The sequence below is a fragment of the Somniosus microcephalus genome, chromosome 17 (genome assembly GCF_052327205.1).
Source record: "Somniosus microcephalus isolate GS21.2 chromosome 17, FLI_Smic_1.0, whole genome shotgun sequence".
In the NCBI taxonomy this organism is placed as follows: Eukaryota; Metazoa; Chordata; class Chondrichthyes; order Squaliformes; family Somniosidae; genus Somniosus; species Somniosus microcephalus.
In genome coordinates, this window is record NC_141003.1 from 20384083 (window position 1) to 20399768 (window position 15686).

The 15686-nt window shown below is 40.7% G+C and overlaps 1 protein-coding gene across 1 annotated transcript in view; it reads right to left on the reverse strand.

Moving 5' to 3' along the window:
- Positions 1-203: 203 nt before the first annotated feature.
- pde3a (phosphodiesterase 3A, cGMP-inhibited) overlaps positions 204-15686 on the reverse strand; it is a 548293-nt gene continuing 532810 nt past the window's right edge. The window contains exon 16 of the mRNA XM_086010030.1: positions 204-6671. Within this exon, the coding sequence (XP_085866156.1) occupies positions 6382-6671 (290 nt within the window). The 3' untranslated portion in view covers positions 204-6381. The remainder of the gene's footprint in view (positions 6672-15686) is intronic.

The window sequence follows — 15686 nt, forward strand, 5'->3', positions numbered from 1 at the left end:
ATCTGCTCTTTCTTTATTCGAGTACATGCTCTGAAGTGCCCTTGAAGGGGCAATCCTATGGGGATTCTGCTGTGCGAGTCACCAATACAAGGTGCTTAATTGGAACATATGGACAGCACCAAATGAAGATGAACCAGAAAATACTGAAAAGCAACTTCTAAAGCAAATGGATACATGTGTAGACAAATAAGTGACTCACGATACCACAGAATTAAATTCATGTTGTACAACTGTCTTCACATTACAACATCCACATTTTTTCAGTTGGTGACAGATGTTACTAATATATTGAATATATATATATATGTACTGTATTATACATTATACCAAGAGGCACTTTCCAGTAATTCTGGTCATAAGAGCTACAGTATAGTGTCTAACTTACAAAACAGTAAAAATAAATAACACCTATCTGAAAGAATTATTCTGTACATAATCTATTGTACAAAACAGGACATTTAATAGCGCGAATGGAATCCTTCACTTAAACACCGGTGAATGAAACATTAGATATTGCTACGTGTGTTAAGTGCAAGATACTGGTGATAAGATATGTTGAGTCAGTGAATTCTGACAGCCATAAAAAAAATGAAAGGCCTTGTTCTTGAGCTGCTCTGCAGGTAGAATGGGCGGTAACGTGGAGAAGGTTGGTTGCTGTATTAACGGAAAGAACATAAACACTGGTGGTAAATGCAAGATGGCATAGTGTGCCTAAAGAAATTAAACATCTATGTGGACCCTGTCAAGGCGAATAACATGTTGGTGTTACGCTGAGGTGACGTTTTATTACAAGCACCAACAAAGCCTCACTCTTTGTATGTCACACCCACAATGTAGAATCAAACACTGCCGAGCAAGAACTCTCCGTCACTGCATCAGCTTGTTGTGAAAGGGTCAATACTGTGGAGGCACTTAAAAACACTGCCAACTGCGTGTTGCTATTAAACTTTTGTCAATGCATTATTTTTTAATGAAATGAAACTTAAGCCTGCTTGAAGTCACCTGTCACCCTCCCACAAATCTTTAACTGAATTTACGCAACGGGCAAAGGAAAGCGACACAATAGTCTCTCGTGCTGTAACATTCTGCAACTCTTGGAAAGGTTCCTTTTTAAAAAAATATAAATCACAGCACTCAACTAATTAAAAGGACAAATGCATACTGATGAAGCTTCTGATCAAATTATAACATCAAACATACCAGAAGTCGCCAAGGCACCAAACATTACATGTATAAAAATTGCTTCATTTGTCAGGCGGTGTTTGATGTGCGATTTAATTTATACTTCGAATAACGACACACCATTCTCATGCTCTTAATAATTAACAAAACCGATGTTTAAACACGATGGACTGTTCAGTCTTAATCTTACCATCATGAAAACTATAATATACACAAGAACAAAATAGAATTTACATATTTATGGTATGCTGTAAAATAAAATAAAAATCACAATATCACAGACACGTGAAATAAACATAATTAACAAATGAAGGCTGGAATGTGCTGCTAACTATTTTAATGCCTATAATAAATGTGTATCTACAGCTAATTATATCTGCACCTATATTTGTCCTACTTGAATCCTCTTACATACAGTTTATATAAACGTAGAAAGCCTCAGTGAATATAAATACTGTGCATTGTAGCTTGCAGTGAATTTTTACATGTAGCTCAATCATTTTTAAAAAAAAGAACTGGAATGTATGGAACCCTGCTGCCCTTATAACTACATCAGATGCCATGGTTAAAATACTCTCCTGTTGTTTCCAGTGTCTCTTCACATCCTGGTAGGTAATCAGATACCCACAGAAGGTGAACATTAGTAACTCTTAAAGTGCCGGTCACAGTATCTGTGGTTAGCTGACTGCAAGGAGTTCCTGCCGCCTTGTCAATATTAAAACCATGCCAGCCAATCGTTAGCTTCAGGCTTACAAATACTCTGACCTTTAGTTAAAAGTTAGGTGCACTTCAACCAACTTGTCTTGCGCTGTTTTTTGGCTTAATAAAATGCGACGCCTTGACGTTAGTCGACTATGCGTAAAAATCCCGATTTGCTGACGTCTTTTACGGAAATTTGGAAAGGATTTCACATCCAAATCATCACTTGAGAGCGCATTGTAAGAAATACTGTCCATTGTGAAACTCAATACTGTACTGGAACTGAGTCAGCAGCAGCCCGATTCATCTGCTTGCTGCAATATCCTATTGATCGCCATTTGAACCCATTCTTCTTCAGTCCTGATTTATTTGCTTGTTAAGGTTTGGAATAAACTTACCGACCCTTTTACGCAAGCAGTCTACAGTTGGCCAGCAGTTACCCCGCAACAGAAATAAGCCCGAGTTAAATCTACTGGGGGGAAAGATCAATACCATGAAGCCTTTTTAAACAGAACAAGCCTAGAAGTTGCACCAGTGGACAAACTCAATGAACTAAAATTGGCAGTATTCATTTGTATTAGGAAAATAGGTCATCGCATCTGTTCTCATCTCTGAAAAATAAAGGTATCAGTTTTTTTAGGTATATATAATACACTCTGATTTCTAAAGAATCTCTTCCTTGCTATACCCTGAGTAAAGTGGATATTATTATTTGTCTTCTTGTTTTAATCTGGAGCATCTTGAGTTCAAGTACACCTGACGACTTTTGCTTCACTTTCTCAACTCTCGCACACCAGCCTGTTTAAAGAAATAGTATTTTTTTGTGATTGCCCAGGCTATAATTAAACTTGGACAATATTACAATATTACAACACAGGAAGAAGCCTTTCAGCCCATACTGCATCTGTATAATATCGTTAACTTGTGATCATTACCCACTGAGGATTGCGAAAGCACGTTTGTTCCCTAATAAGCACTTAAAGTTGGAATACTGAAAAATTGTTCTGCGGTTTCACCGTTCCTCCAATTTTGCTAGTGTGTTTGTTGTGAACTTTTGCACCTCATAAACCATATTGGTACAAGATCAAACCAGGGCCGGAAACGGGCCTGCTGTGCTAAAATCTAGATAACTGAACACCTTGGGGTGTGTTCTATCATTACAGTATGAATAGAGAAAGGGCATTTATTTGCTTGTTAAGGGTCGCCCTTTTAGAACTGAGATGAGGAGGAATTTCTTCTTTCAGAGGGTCGTAAATCTGTGGAATTCTCTGCCCCGGAGAGCTGTGGAGGTTGGGTCATTAAATGTGTTTAAGGTGGAGATAGACAGATTTTTGCAAGATAAGGGAGTGAAGGGTTATGGGGAGCCGGCAGGGAAGTGGCTTTGAGCCCAAGATCAGCCATGATCTTATTGAATGGCGGAGCAGGCTCGAGGGGCCAAGTGGCCTATTCCTGCTCCTATTTCTTATGGGGTTATTGGGCATGATGGGCCGAATGGCCTCCTTCTGTGCTGGATCACCCTACGATTATCTTTAAAATATTGTGGAGTTTATGTCCTGGTTATGATCTTCTTGAGAGACAGAACCAAACTTGAAATTTGTACAATTTTTACTGAAACGTTTTTGCCATTCAGTATTTTTTTTTGAATGTTTATCCTTAATCTGGTTCCCAAGCCTATATGATTTTGAAAAAGAGCGCGCTTTCGGAAGCTGCAAGGATATTCATTACTGAAAGGGTTAATGGCTGAGCGCAATATTCGAACAATCTGGTAACTTTATTGTTTCCAAAATGTTAAGCATTAGCCAAACACTCTCTAATCTGGCCTCGTACACGCATTTACAGATATCCAGCCTTCTGGGAGAATTCATGTTGTTTATTTAAAAATGTTGTTTGGACAAACAAAATATCAAAAGGTGAGAGTGGATTGCTGCAGTAGGACTGTAACCTTTTTCTGATGAAATGATTTGTAAACAGTAATATTCAAATTATATTTTAACCATTCTTTCTGTAGTCGCACTAAGGTTAGGGAGAAGTCTCACAAAAAGTGGAACAAACAAACCATTGAACCGGTGCTGTTGGTGTCGGTCTAAATATTGCAGCTTTGTTTCTTTACATAGCAAAAGTTAAAAAAGTGAAAATTCATTGAGCATTTTGCAGGTAAAACTGCAGCAACTTAAAGTCCCATATTAAAACTGTTCACAGTGAAGAGAGTTTAAGGAGCTGGTTTAAGATATGTAGCGAGGAGCCACGGGAGGGGTAGAGATTTAGCCAGGATTCTATCTTTGTCCTGTCCTGTCCTGTCGGGAGAATACTGGAGTTGAGTCACTGCAGCTGCCGTCTTAGATACTTGCAACCACCGTGCAATGTTGTGCCGATAACTTTCTAAGCCGCGTGGATTTACTTCCCTTCCATCATCCTGGCCAACAGCTGGACCACCACGCAAGTCAATTTCATTTTAAACACATCCCCCCCTCTCAGAAAATAGAATGTAATAGGCGCGACTGTCCTGTGCCTTCACGTCACGTGTGTCCATAATGGCGTTAGCATTTGAATCACCTGGAAGCGGTGTTGTAAATTGATTCATTTGTTTCAATTATGCAGCTTAAGTCAACAATGCAAAATCAAAATGTGCCATAGTCTAAAGTGATGCCTTACAACATGGGGATAGAATCAATGCTAATTGTATGTATAAAATCGTGCCTCTACCCTTCCAAGCAAACACTAGGTCAGAATAGAACATCTATGGCTCAGGAACATAGGAACAGGAGGAGGCCATTCAGCCCCTGGAGCCTGTACTGCCATTCAATTAGATCATGGCTGATCTGTATCTTAACTCCATCTACCTGCCTTGCTTCTGTAACCCTTAATACCCTTGCCTAACCTAACCAAAATCTATCAATCTCAGTTTTTACATTTTCAATTGCCCGCCAGCCTCAACCGCTTTTGGCAGGAGAGAGTTCCAGGTTTTCACTATGCTTTGTGGCTTAAAACACAAGTCTTAAGAGTTGCCTAACCTTGATGTGGTGGCTTTAGAAATCAGAAATTTATTAATGTGATAGAATCCTCAAAAGGCATTGTTCACCAATTTAAGATGAACCCACAAAGTATTGAGTGAGATTAGTTTTGAATCCCAGCCTGCGTATTTTATTAAAAGGGATACACAGAGATTAGATTCTTTTTAGATCCATTAAAACTCAACTGTTTTTGACCCCCCCCCCCCGCACAAAAAGTGAAGGGTATGAAATGATAATCAAGAATGAAAAAAGGGAGCTTTTAGGTCAGTCCAATTAGTCTTTAGGCAACTGGCACACGGTGCAGAGTGAGACCAAGTCATAGCGATATAAAATGATGATGTCTGGTAGACTGTCAACACCTCAGTCATGTATGGATTCATATTGTAAAAGGAAATATACTATAATTCACAAAGTGAACCTTACAGCCAATAACTGTCGCAGAGTGTCTAAAATGCACAGATAATGGGACCTCATAAAATCTGGGGATGTACTCTGTACAGTAATTCTATTGCAAATCAACTCAGTACCATCAGCAGTAAACAGTATCTTGCTGCAAATATAATCCAAATAATGATCACCTTTTAAAATTAAGTACGTACCTCAACTTGCATGTATTAAATCATGCCGGTATAATATAAGAATCTAAGTCATGGCAGTACAATAAGAATTTTTTTTTTTTTTTTTTTTTTTAAAGTGTGAAGTTTTCATAACCATCTTTACAAAATCACAAAAATTGGTTTGAGAGTTTGCTATTTACAAAAGCCAATAGAAAATGTTCTTTGTATCTACAATAAACTGTTGTCTTTTGCAAATAATTATCATTGAATGTAAATAAACAATAAAAATATTCAAAATGGATATAAATCCTGGACTAGGAGTTTGGCTTGTAGCATGTCGTTTTTATAAAGTGAATTGGCCCTTCACGTGTCTGCCAGTCTTTTCCTAAAACATTTGTTCATGTTCGTTTTCGCAATGTACAAGTACTACAGCTACGCTTAGAGAGATTGCTTATACAAAGCTGGTGAGCCACAAGGTTATATACACAAAAAATATTGGCAGGCCATATCAGAACTCTGATAAAGCTTTCACCTTTCACTCAAAAGTAGAGCAAAAGCTACAGACTTAGTACCGCAGCACTTTCTGTAATGTATATGCTTTCGAAGTATGTCCTCCTTCATTTGACGCCCACTGTGTTCGCACAGCAAGTGAGCGTGTTTCTTTTTACATACGTGTGTATCAAGCAATATTGAACAAGACATGTCAATGAAGAAGTGCACCATAATCCTACTGGTAACCATTGAGTGTTTAAAGTCTAAATCAGCCAGTGGTGCATTGCAGGAGCTTCCTTGATCAGAAGGTTCGATTAGTCCTGTTCTTCTGCCTCATGGCAATATTACACCATCACAGCTGTAGGCACATTGTCCTATACATCTACAGTATTGTGTCAAAGTATTGTGCTGGGAACAAAAAAAAAAAGTTGGTGCTCAATTCAGTCATTTTTATCATCTGCTAACGTCTTATTGGTTGTGTTTGGGTTTGAACTGATTTGCATTGACTTTTCTTCTGATTCTTCATTATTCTTCTCCTCCTTGTCCTCCTCTTCCTCAGTAATTGCCTGGATTGTCTCTGAGCTTTGATGCAGGGAGGACTGATCTTGCTTCTCGAGCTCTGCTTTCCTTCGTTCCTCTTCGATGACCTTTTTCCACATTTCGTGGTTTTCCATCAGATGCTGTGTAATCTGGCAGAGGACCTTTCTTCGTTTCCTGCAGCATTCTCTTTCTGTTCGTTGGGCAAGAAATGAAACATAAAATAAAATGCTTTTGTATCTCACAACACTGAATTGTATTTGATGATATCGCATGAGCAACAACTCGAGGGCTCCGTACAGGAGCCAATTGCTTTGAATTACTTGCAAACTAGTCATACCTCAGTGACATTTCACTAGGTTTCCTGTCAGTGACACCCATACAATAGAGCAATCTACAACCAATCCCTTTGTCAAGCACAGTCCCCACCACTTACACTGTCTGTGCTCATCACGGGCAGCCACCTATATCGGGCAAATGGCGCTGACCATTCGCCATTACCATGGGCAGCAATTAAAAAGGCGCCGCTTATAATGTATTAAGTGCGCTATTTCATCCAGTCCAATCGGTACTTACCAATTTCAGGCCAAGTCGGGTCTTCAAGCAGCTTCAATCAGCTGTTTGCACCTGGTTAAAGTGCGGTTACTTTAGTGATGAGATTCTGGGTGCAACTGCTAACAATCCGAAGAGCAGTTGCTAAGTGAGATTCCTTTTTAATTTAAAACAAATGTTGGTTTCTTTACCTTTTGGTTTTACTGTGCACCGCATATAGCGGGCAAATCACGTTAACACCAACCCGTCCGCGATAAGCAGTGGGGACTGTAACTCAAATGATTATGTACATTAACTAATTATTTATGAATTGCAGTCATCTAGTGGAATAAAAAGGTCAAAATTATACAATTGGGTAATTATACAATTGTAAACCTGCTATGAATGTAACATCTTAATGGAAAATTACAAATGGCTCCCATTTGTAAGGGGATTCAACACACTTTTCAAAACTGTAGAACAATATTGAGCTTTCAAGGACTTCATTACAAGATTTTTTTTTTTAAGGAACAGTTTATTACAATAGATAGTGCTGTATCCACGACTTTGGAATAATTTTGTTCAGTAACAATGCGCATGATCAACTATTTCTACTGCTGGGTCAGAGAGGGACATTTACCTAAGCTTTATCAAAAATATATTTTCTCCTCTTTTACTTGGGCCTTGTACTAGTCTGCAGCAGCTATAGTGTGCATCTGACCTGCACTGGCCCTCTGCCAATGTGGCCTGAGGAAGGGCCTACAAGAGCAGCCTGGGGTGACCAACCTCCAATTTTCTCTCTCACCCTGCAGAGAAGTGCCCGGCCTTCCCCGAAGAATTAGACGAAGTTTCGAGCTCCTGGTTGGGAAATAAGAGGCGCAAGCACATGCTCTACCACTCCAATGCACAATCTGCTATGGTCCATGGCTATCATGCATTTAAAGTTAGTAATAACAAGGGTTAAAAAAAAAGTTGTATTAATATCAATGAAGACCTTACTGTTGACAATAATAATGGACAAGCACTTGAATTATTCAGATATATTCCTTTGCTCACTATTTTAAAGGTGTAACCCACTTTACTTTAACGTAACCCAATAAGCTATGTCCACTAATAATGTTAACAGTAATTTTAGCCCAATGTATTGTGCACAGTACAAGTTTTACAATACACAGAACTGACAGCCCATCACATTCCCTTATTAGCATACACTGGGAACATTCAGCACAAGGTTGGGAGCCCCGACTACTTTTAATTTGTAAGGTTATTTCATGTGGTTACTTATTAAGACACCTTGTAGTGAGTGCAGGACTGGTGAAAGTGGTTCCTGGTAGAGTGACTGGTTCAGATGATGCCCAGCCAGGCACTTATAACAAGCTGCCTTAAATTTACTGATTTATGTTTCTTGGCAGCACATTCAAAACCTCTATTTGAGCAGCAACTAAATCATAGAAATTACAGCGGAGGGGGAGGCCATTTGGCCCATTGTGCCATGCTGCTGCTACCTCTTCAACTGGCGCTGTCTACTCCCATCCCATTTCCATGCCCTTTCCCTGTACCCTTTTACAATCTTCCTTTACAAATACTTATTATTTGATTCCCTTTTTAAATTACCTCCTACCCTCTGTCTCAATAGCCACTCAATTATTCCATGTTTCAGATTCCCTCTGTGTGATTTTTCTTTCTATCTTCCCCCCTTCAGTCTTCAAGTTGTAATCCTCAGTCTGTGCCCCTTTGTTACCGTGGAAACAATCTTTTCACGATTTGTCCACTCGAAACCTTTCAAAATTTTGAATTTCTCTATTAAATAATTCCCTTCATTTTTCTCTGTTTCAGTGATGAAAGCTCCAGCTTTTCAACCTTCTCTTCATAACTATAACCTCTCATTCCTGGTGTCAGTCCAGTAAATCTCCACTGTACCATTTCTATGACTCAAATATCCTTCCTGCAATGGGGTGCCTAGAACTTCACACACAAGTCCATTTATGGCCTAATACAATTCAACTTCACTTCTTTGCTTTTATATTCAATGCCGTCACATATAAAGTCCAGAATCGCAGTTGCCTTTTTAAAAAATGACTTTTTCTACCTGCACTCAAGATCTATGTATCTACACCCTTGGGTTTCTGTCGTTCGTCTTTGTTAAGGACCTCACCATTTAGGAACACAGGAACAGGAGTAGGCCATTGAGCCCCTCGAGCCTGTTCCGCCATTCAATGAGATCATGGCTAATCTGTGATAGGAACAGACTTCCTAGAATATACTTCCTTTCACTGTTCTTTTCCATGTACTGAACTACATCTACCAACTATGTACACACTCCATTAATCTATCTGTGTCTTCTGCATTCCTCCTCAGTTCCATGTGCCCCCTAATTTGGTATCCTCAGCAATCTTGAATATCATTTTTCCTGTGCCTATGTCCAAATCATTTATATAATGTGCAAAGGTCTTGGCCCAAATCCCTGGGGCACACCATTACTCACCATCCTGCCAATACAAAAAAACAACTATTTGCCCCATTCTCTGCTTTTTGTCCCATGGACATCATTCTATCCCTGCAGCTACACTTCTTTTAATGTACGTGCCCTATTCAATCTTTGTCACAAGTCTCCTATGTGACACCTTATCTAATGCCTTCTGAAAATCCATAGGAACAACCACTGCATTCTCTTTATCTTTACACTCTTGACTTGCTCGCCAAATTTGATTAGTTAGTCAAGCACTTTCTTCTCTTTATAAATCCATGCCATCTGTCCCATGTCTTCCTAACTTCACCTCTATAATGGACTCTGGAGGTTTTCCTACAACCGAGATAAGACTAACTGGCCTATAATTTCCTGGCTTTTCCTTTCCCCTTTTTCCGAACGGCAATGTAACATTGGTCAGCCTCCAGTCCTTTGGCACAATTCCTGCTTCCAAAGATTTTTTGGAAGACTATGGTTAATGCCTGCACAGCCTCCTTCAGTATTCTGGGGTGTCTACCATCTGGGCCTGATGGCATTGCCATTTTTAGTCCCTTCAACATTTTAGTAGTATCTGTTTATCTCCAATATTGGCTGTTCCGTATTCTCATCGGGTGTTGCTAGTCACTATCGTCACCTCTATTATGGACTCTGGAAGTTTGCCAGCAACCGAGATAAGACCACCTGTTCCATAACTTCCTGGCTCTTCCCTGTTCCCCATTTCCAAATGTTCTAGTCCCTGAAGAGTGTTTAGCAGTGGCAAAAAAATAAAGTTCAAGCCGACCACGAATCCATTGTGCTTTTTTATTAAAACTCCATCTATTTCACCAAGATGTGGTCCTGTGGATTTCTGTACGAATTCACTTTTAGCTTGTATAGTTAACTCGCATGTCGGTCTTCTTGCTGAAATAGCGTTTATCTTTCCATCTGTCTTGCCTGTACATCCTATACAGAATGGCATACGGGTGCAAAATGTCAGCATGAAACAGGATGCAGTACTTAGTCTGAAATACCAAATGACGCCATTCATTAATGGAAGAGTTCATTTTCTGACAGTTAGTGAGAGTTCAAGAGGTAATTAATTAAAATTCCAGTGGGAATAGATCACAAGCTAGCACAGATTGTTAAGTCAGTCCATAAAGTAGATTTAGGACCATAATGATCTAGGTGCCAATCATGGAATCTAACACTGAAAGACTAATTTAGAGATTGCATTAGATTTATGTTTCATGGCAGTAACATTGCAATAAACAAGTCTGCTGATTGTAACTACTCTACATTCGCCTGACAGCGATATGGACTGCTGACTGTAGTTCGATCCTTAAGATATATTCTTATTTCTGTGCAACGTCAGTTTATAATCTTTATCAACAGATGTTTAATAAATCCTGTTGGATGAACAGATGAAGTGCGATAAGGAATTTATGACCTTGTGCTAGCATCAGTATGAGAGGAACACAATCTCTCTCCCCATTGCCATATGCAGGTGTTTCAGAGCAGCAGGGTCACACAATCCCCTGTGTGGAGTTGAATGGCACATGGTGAAGGCTGGGACAGAGACTGTGATGTTGGAGGGTCCCAGTGAAGTTCATCATTTTATTTTATAGTGTTTTGCAGTGATTTAAGAAGACACTAATTGCACAGACTCTGCACAATCTATGCAAGCCCATGAAAAACACATGATTGATGGTAAAGTGGTTCGAAAATATTACCTTTACACGGGATAGTGGAATGAATTGTTCGCAGTGGAAGAAATAGTACCCGTGGCTGTAATCAATTTAGAAATTACTTCATCTTGGCTTTTATTTTTCCAGAATGGCAGTGATTTTTCACCTGGCAGAGTTGAGCAGAAGCTCTCGTGACACGAAAGAAAGCTCTGAGTTGGTCTCTGTACTGCTAAAAATCCCAATTCCAGTTTTTAAAAGGCTTGAGATGCTGTACATCCAGTTTCTGCACAGTGAGTTCTCAATTTCAACAGGTCATAAGCAGGGGCCAAAGGGTTTGCCACAAGGATGGAGGGGAACAAGAAGTTAACATTGGCTGTTTTCGTGTACCACCTGGACAAAATACAGAGCAGCACTGACAGAAACCTGGGAGCACAGCATTTGCTCTCTCTCTCGGGCAAGGGAAGACCATAAGTGAAAATGACCATTCATCATTGAATTGGTGGAAGTTGTTATAATACAATGTGGGGAGCAGAAGACTAATACAGGAAACTTTGGTTTATCCGGAGGTTAACTGTCCGGAATGCTCGATCCACCGGCAAAAATCAGGAGCCGTTTCGTTAGTTTTTTTTCTCTTTTCGTTGCTTTTTTTTCCACCAGTCAGGCTCTGCAAGGTCTCGCTGAAGCTGTTGCTAAGCTACAGAGATGCTTGCAAGGTACGGCCGACTGTTTAGAAGCTGGGTTTGTTGCCAGATACGAGCTCAAAAGCTCCGTATGTTTCAACATTAGCGCTGGTTTGTCCGGCAGTTTTGATGGGACGGCAACAGCTCGGTCCCGTCGGTGCCGGATATCACAAAGTTTCCTGTAGTTTGTTGTACGCATCAGGGGAACCCTAACAACTCATTGATGAGTTTAAAACCTGTGAGTCAGGAGATCTCCCCATGCACTGCTAATTGACTGGGAGATATCAGGGATGAGCGTTCACAGTTAGGAAGAGAAATGTGAGAAGTCGGGGCTTTTTTCACTAGAGTGCAGAGATTAAGGGGTGACCCAATAGATGTGAAGTAACACATACCAGGAAGATTTTTCTGGATCTGCACCTGGGTGTACTAAATCATCATGCATGAAAATTGGGCAGGATGGAGCTCAAGCCTATAAAGGAACCCACCTGATTTTTGTCCTTGGAAAATCCTCAGGAAATTAAACAATATATAGTTTCCCACATTACAACAGTGATTACACTCCAAAATTACTTCAGTGGCTGTAAAGCGCTTTGGGACGTCCTGAGGTCGTGAAAGGCAAGTTCTTTTATATGAAGTAAAACATTTTGGGAGTTAAGAACAGGAATAAAAAATACACCTGAAATGGTAAGATTGTAAATGGCATACAGTAGCAGAGGGAGCTTGGTGTGCAGGTATATGGGTTATTAAAGATGGCAGCGCAAATGACTACGCCCATTAAAAAAAGGTACACAGAATCCTTGGTTTTGTATCTAGAGACAGTGGGGGTGAAATCGCATCAGTTGCTCGTTATACGCCCTGCTCGATAGTCAGTGCTGCTGACTTAAATAGAACTGAATATCGGGTCTCTGGTACAATGGGCTTCAAATGAGACTCCACCTGCTGTGTGTCTCCGCCCAATTCCAATTTCACCCTCATAGAATACAAAAGCAAGGAGGTAATGTTGAACTTGTTAAAAACCTTCATAACATTGCGGTTGGAATATTGTGTACAGTTTTGGGCACCCCATTATAGAAAGGATATAAAGGCATAGATTCACTAGAATTTTACCAAGGTTTAGGAGGCTACAGTTATGGAGAAAGACCGAGACGTTAGGGGGTATCTTTCACCACATATAGGGTACAGCCTTGGTGTCGTCTTCAAGACTAGGAAGGGTTATGATAAGATAAATAGTGACAGAGTGTATTCATTAGCCACTGGGTTTACATAGAAACATAGAAGATAGGAGCAGGAGTAGGCCATTCGGCCCCTCGAGCCTGCTCTGCCATTCAATGAGATCATGGCTGATCATCCAAACTCAGTACCCTGTCCCTGCTTTCTCCCCATATCCCTTGATCCCTTTAGCTTTAAGAAATATATCTAACCCCTTCTTGAATATATTTAATGAATTGGCTTCAGCTGCCTTCTGTGGTAAAGAATTCCACATTTCAACACTCTGTGGGTGAAGAAATTCCTCCTCATCCCTGTCCTAAATGGCTTACCCCTTATCCTTAGACTGTGGGATTTATCGGCCTTCAATCCTGTCAATTTCCCTAACACCATTTCCCTACAAATACTGATTTCATTCAGTTCCTCCCTCTTATTAGACCCTATGTTCCCTGACATCTCTGGGAGATTATTTGTGTCCTCCTTTGTGAAGACAGAACCAAAGTATGTATTTAGTTGGTCTGCCATTTCTTTGTTCCCCATTATAAATTCCCCTGATTCTGACTGCAAGGGACCTACGCTTGACTTCACCATTGTAACAAGGAGGACACATTTAAGATAATCACAAAAAGAATTAAAGGGAAAGTTAGGAAAATGTTTTTTTTTAACGAAGTGTGCTTTAAATACCTTCTCTACCTTGAGTGTGACATTCCAATCAGACCTGTCAATAATCAATTTCATTCACTCACACTTCCATTCACACTTAACAACTTCCATTTATATAGCACCTTTAACATAGTAAAACGTGCCAAGGTGCTTCACAGGAACATTATCAAAGAAAATTTGACACCAAGCCACATAAGGAAACATCAGGACAGGTGACCAAAAGCTTGTTAAAGAAGCAGAGAGAGGTAGAGAGGTGGTGAGGTTTATGGAGGGAATTCCAGAGCTTATGGCCTAGGCAGCTGAAGGCGCGGCCGCCAATGGTGGAGCGATGAAAACTGAGGATGCCCCAAGAGGCCAGAATTGGAGCAGCGCAGAGATCTTGGAGGGGCGCAGAGCTGGAGGAGGTTACAGAGATAAAGAGGGGCGAGGCCATGGAAGGATTTGAAAATGAGGATGAGAATTTTAAAATCGTGGCTTTGCTGGACTGGAAGCCAATGTAAGTCAGCGAGTACAGGGGTGATGGAGTTGGTTGGAACCTGGTTCGTGTTTTGTTCTGAATACTTGGCATACAATATTTTAGCAGATGTATCAGTGATAATGGATAGGAAGGGGCTTGTCCTGCACACCCTCATAAAATAATTGTTTTTTGAAAGTAATAGGCGCAGCTGCAGTGTGTATACTTGCGGTGACTTTAAAGCTGTAGGCCTGGGAGTTGAAGACAGTTATCATGGTGCCATTGCCTAGTACTAGCCATAGATACGTAGATAGATAGGAGCAGGAGTAGGCCATTTGGCCCCTCGAGCCTGCTCTGCCATTCAATGAGATCATGGCTGATCATCCAAATTCAGTACCCTGTCCCTGCTTTCTCCCCATATCCCTTGATCCCTTTAGCCTTAAGAAATATATCCAACTCCTTCTTGAATATATTTAATGAATTGGCCTCCACTGCCTTCTGTGGTAGAGAATTCCACAGGTTCACCACTCTCTGGGTGAAGAAATTCCTCCTCATCTCAGTCCTAAATGGCTTACCCCTTATCCTTAGACTGTGACCCCTGGTTCTGGACTCCCCGACCATTGGGAACATCCTTCCTGTATCCAGTCTGTCTGTTCCTGTTAGAATTTTATAAGTTTCAATGAGATCCCCTCTCATTCTTCTAAACTCCAGTGAGTATAAGCCCAATCGACCCAATCTCTCCTCATAGGTCATTCCTGCCATCCCAGGTATCAGCCTGGTGAATCTTCGCTGCACTCCCTCCATGGCAAGAACATCCTTCCACAGATAAGGCGACCAAAACTGCACACAATACTCAAAGTGTGGTCTCACCAAGGCCCTGTACAACTGCAGCAGGACATCCTTGTTCCTGTACTCGAACCCTCTTGCTACGAAGGCCAACATACCATTTGCCTTCTTAACCGCCTGCTGCACCTGCATGCTTACCTTCAGCAACTGGTGCACAAGGACACCCAGGTCTCGTTGCACTTCCCCTTCTCCCAATCTACTGCCATTCAGATAATAATCTGCCTTCCTGTTTTTGACACTAAAGTGGATAACCTCGCATTTATCCATGTTATATTGCATCTGCCATGCTTCTGCCCAATCACCCAACCTGTCCTAATCGTACTGGAGTTTCTCGGCATCCTCCTCACAGCACACAAGCCTACCCAGCTTTGTGTCATCTGCAAACTTGGAGATATTACATCTAGTACTCTCGTCTAGATCATGAATATATATTGTGAATAGCTGGGGTCCTAGGACTGATCCCTGCGGTACCCCACTAGTCACTGCCTGCCACTCGGAAAAAGACCCATTTATTCCAACTCTTTGCTTTCTGTCTGCCAACCAGTTCTCTATCCAAGTCAATGCCTTGCCCCCAATCCCATGTGCCTTAACTTTACACGCTAATCTCTTGTGCGGGACCTTATCGAAAGCCTTCTCAAAGTCCAAATACACCACATCCATTGGTTCTCCCTTATCTATTTTACCAGTTATATCCTCA